Genomic DNA, 4,128 nt, shown 5'->3' with positions numbered 1-4,128 from the left:
TAGTAGTACACACATGATCATGTCATCAGGTAAATCCTAGCTATTTTATTTTTCTTGTATTGTTCATAGTGTAATTTACAAATGAATGTGAGTAGTGATAGTTGGCTCCATCCTAGGTGTTGTGTGACATTGTGTAATTTCTGTCATACGGCAGGGATTATATTGAATATTGGCTGCTCGGATATCACTGCCGCGCCTGCTATTTAGTCCCAGTCCAGCCCTGTTCCCAGTACACTAGGTTCCATACCTACTCTAACTTAGGGGTTATCCAGGATAAGAATAAACACAGCTACTTTCTTGCAAAAACAGCACCAGCCCTGTCCTCAGGTTGTGTGTGGTACTACAATTCAGCTCCATTCACTTCAATAAAACCGAGCTGCTAAACCTGAGCCAAACTGAGGACAGGAGAGGTGCTGTTTCGGGAAGAAAGCGGCCATATTTTTCTAAGCCTGGATAACACTTTAGTCGCCTTCTGACATGAGTCGCTCACTTTCAAGCACGGCACTTGTCTGGTTATTCTGATATCTATCTATTGCGTTTTTATAAGAGAGAAAAGAAGTAGATTTCAAGCCCTTTCTACTGGGTGCCTTACTTAGTCTGGCCTCTCCCCTTTGACCTTTCTGGCACGGGAGACCCCACCAGGAGCATTAACTCCAGCCAGCTTAGCTCAATGGATCACTAAGGCACGCAAGCTCCCTCACCACGTCAAGGTGAAGGCACAAAGAGGGAGCCCTCCCACCCTCCCACAAGCTCTACAAAGTCTTACATAGCTTGTGCTACACCAGAATCTGGTGGTTTTAGTTAAGTTTTAGGTCTAGTTGGTTTAGTTGGTTTAAGTATGGTCTAATTAAGATTTAAGTCCGATACTTAAGTTAAGTTAAGATTAAGTTAAGTTTAAATTTAGATTGGAGCAGAGATCAGTAGAGGTGATGCTCTACATGTAGATATCGTCATCATCATTATCAGCATCTTCTTTGTCAGTAATGACAGGATGATATTGATTTGACCACTCCGGGCACACAAAGCTGAACTTATTGAAGATTTGCTGATCTTCAGGTTTGATGACGTTTGGTGGTTCAGCAAATTTCATAGGTTCTTCAGCATTGAGGTTAACAGAGGATGTCATCACGATTGCTGGTGGAACAATTCTCCCGGCTTCCACGTCCTCCCAATTGACATCCGAGAAGAATGGATGGCTCCTGATGTCCTCTTTGACTCCCAGCCGCTCGAACTGGTCTTTACGCAGCAGGCTTTTTAAGATGTTAACTGCGTCGTCAGTAAGGGACTTTGGGTAGTCTGGAGTATGGAAGAGGACAGAGACTTCTGTTTCGTGCTGGTTTCTTCCATAAAATGGACGCTTGAAGATCAAGAGATTGTAGAGGATGACGCCAATGGCAAAATAGTCGACTCCTCTCCCATGTAGCTGGCGTTTTATCATCTCTGGGGCTGCATATCCTGGTGTACCTCCGCACACAGTTCTGGTCAGGCTATACGCATTTGTCACAGCAAAGCCGAAATCTGTTATTTTTATGTGGCCTTCTCTGGTGAGAAGTATATTTTCTGGCTTCAGGTCCCGATGGATAATATTTCTTCTGTGCAGGAACTCTGTGCCACATATCACTTCGGCTGTGATGATCTTTACTGTGGCGGTATCAAGAGGCCAGTGCTTTTTGACAAATTCAAACAGGTCCCCTCCGGTGGCCAGTTCCATCACATAACAGGCAAAGTTCGGTGTGTGAAAGGCGGCCAAGCCATGCATCAAGTATGGACTTTCATGAGTTAGTTGCAGGATATGGCGTTCTTTAAAGCTGACGTGCCTCTTCTCTGTCACTTTAATGGCAACACATTCACTGCGTATGATGTCTTTTGCCAAGAGGACTTTACCGAAGGTTCCTTCTCCCAGTGAATGGTAGAAGGTGAAGCAGTCCAATGTTAGGGGGACTGTAACAGGTGAGGTCTCTTTAGAGTTGTCAGGGTCTTCTTTGGATGACGGATTCCTGATGTTACTGGGTCCTGGCATTTCACAGGAACGTTCTTCATTGAGTGTAGATGTTCCTCTCCATTTTGAATTAGTGATCCATTCCCAACATTTTTGCAGTCGGGCTAAGAACGGGATCTTGGCACTTTTCTTGGCTTCGTCATCCTTCGATCCGTCGTGGTCCTTCTTCGGTCCGTCGTGGTCCTTCTTCAGTCCGTCATGGTCCTTCTTCGGTCCTTCCTCCTCGGTCTCCTGTTGTTGCTTCTCTTCATATCGTGCCATATAGTGCTGGGCATACAGGACCTCCATGCTTTGAATCCGGTCACACAATTCCTGATATTCTTCTTCCATGGCTATTTGGCCCACATAGTGCAAGGCACATATGTCGTCCATGTTGTAGGTTTGGTCACACCATCGTTGGTAGTCCTCTAACGTGGCTTCTTGTTCAGCATAGTATAGGGCACTCAGGTCATCCAGGTTGTGGTACCGGTCACACAGTAGTTGGTGCTCCTGCAGTATGGCTTCCTGTATACGGCTATCTGTTACAAAGGAAAAGGATAGATGTGTGAATTAATAGAAAGAGATCATATAGGGCATATAGGAGGCTTATTATTACAGAGTGGACACAGAGAGGTAATAATACTACAGAGGGGGCAAAGAGGGGTCCTAATTCCACTGAGGGGACACAGCATGTCATAATACTACAAAGGGGGCACAGAGGAGATTGTGTAGTACAGAGGGGGCTCCGAAGCATCCTATTATTACGGAGGGGGCAGAGACAGCTTTACTACTACACAGAAGGTATAGTGGGTCCAAATGTCTAAGAGGGGCCCTAGTACTAAAGAGGGGACACAGAGACATTGTTATAGTACAGGTACATCCTAATACCACAGAGGGGGCAAAACAGGTCCCAGTGCTATAAAGGGGGCACAGAGGGGTTATTATACCTCCCAGAGATATATATTAGTGAGATAGTGTTACAGTAAGTTCTTATATTACAGAGGAGGCACAATGGCTCCTCATATTACAGGGGGCCACATAGGGTCCTAATACTGTAGATGGAGCACAGGGAGTCCTAATACTACAGAAGTCACAGAGGGTCCAAACACTACACAGGTGGTTCAGAGGTTCCTACGTCTACAAGTGGGTGATGGGGTTAGTGATGCTACAGAGAGGGCAAGCGGAAAACATTGCAAATGGGTGCGAAATTCAGTCCCTAGTTTCTGGCCATATGCCATGTACTGCCGCTTTAATGCCCTTTTGTGACAGAGAGAAAACCACAATGAATGTACACTGCAATACATTACTTTTACTAGACATATATTATTATAGTATTGCAGTATATTGTACTAGCTGAGTCTGTTGGGAATGGAAAGTGGAATCTGATTGGTTGCTAGGGGCAACTGAGACCGTTTCACTTCCCACCATGTTTGATAAATCTCCCCCAATGTTCTTTATCCTGTATGGTAAACGTGGGGCATGAAAAACATCCACACATCCCACAATAAAAGTGAAAAAGGATGATAAACTCCCATGGACAGCAGCTTCAGTTTATATTCCTGGGATATAAAAGATGGCTGCCTGCCTCACGCTTCCCTAGGAAGACGAGTAAAACTGATCAACAAGGCCCCAAATACTAACATGACCTAATGGGGTGGGGGCAACAAAGGTGAGTGGTTCACAGGACACCATGCAGCTTACAGCCACTACTGGAAGGGGTAACTACTGTGTGGGGGCGCTATTCCCATGAATCAGCCCCACTGTGTGTGTTCTATGGAGTCCTAAGGATGCATGTACAATTCCAGTTGTTGGTCCTACCTGTGGCGTCCATCAGAGGGATGATGCTGCTGTGGCCGGAGAGGTGGCTGGAAGATTTCCTCTTCTTACATGTCATCCGGGCCCAGGCACTTTGCAGGCAGGCTAAGACACGGTTCTTTCTTGGCTTCTTGGTTGTAGTTGGCTGCTCCTGGTCATCATCATCATCATCTCCTCTGTCCTTGTCTCTCCTCTCGTCCTCTCCATTATTCTTCTCCTTCTCTTCTGTGTCTCCTTCTAGATGATTCCTCTTGTTTTTTGCCTTCATTTTAAGTTGTGGTCAAATCTCTATCGATTATCCAATCCAAGTGCTGATATCAGTAAGTGAGAGCGAT

The 4,128-nt window shown here is 45.5% G+C and overlaps 1 protein-coding gene across 1 annotated transcript; it reads right to left on the bottom strand.

Moving 5' to 3' along the window:
* Window positions 1-843: 843 nt before the first annotated feature.
* Window positions 844-4,128, bottom strand: LOC138794212 (uncharacterized). Its single transcript, XM_069972994.1, has 5 exons — window positions 3,797-4,128; window positions 2,089-2,517; window positions 1,643-1,830; window positions 1,243-1,357; window positions 844-866 (listed from the first exon to the last, which is right to left on the bottom strand). Exons 1-5 carry the CDS (start codon window positions 4,059-4,061, stop codon window positions 844-846), a joined length of 1,020 nt encoding a protein of 339 aa, XP_069829095.1. The 5' UTR covers window positions 4,062-4,128.

This window comes from Dendropsophus ebraccatus, chromosome 5, assembly GCF_027789765.1.
Source record: "Dendropsophus ebraccatus isolate aDenEbr1 chromosome 5, aDenEbr1.pat, whole genome shotgun sequence".
Classification (NCBI taxonomy): Eukaryota; Metazoa; Chordata; class Amphibia; order Anura; family Hylidae; genus Dendropsophus; species Dendropsophus ebraccatus.
This window is presented reverse-complemented; position numbering and strand designations above follow the sequence as displayed.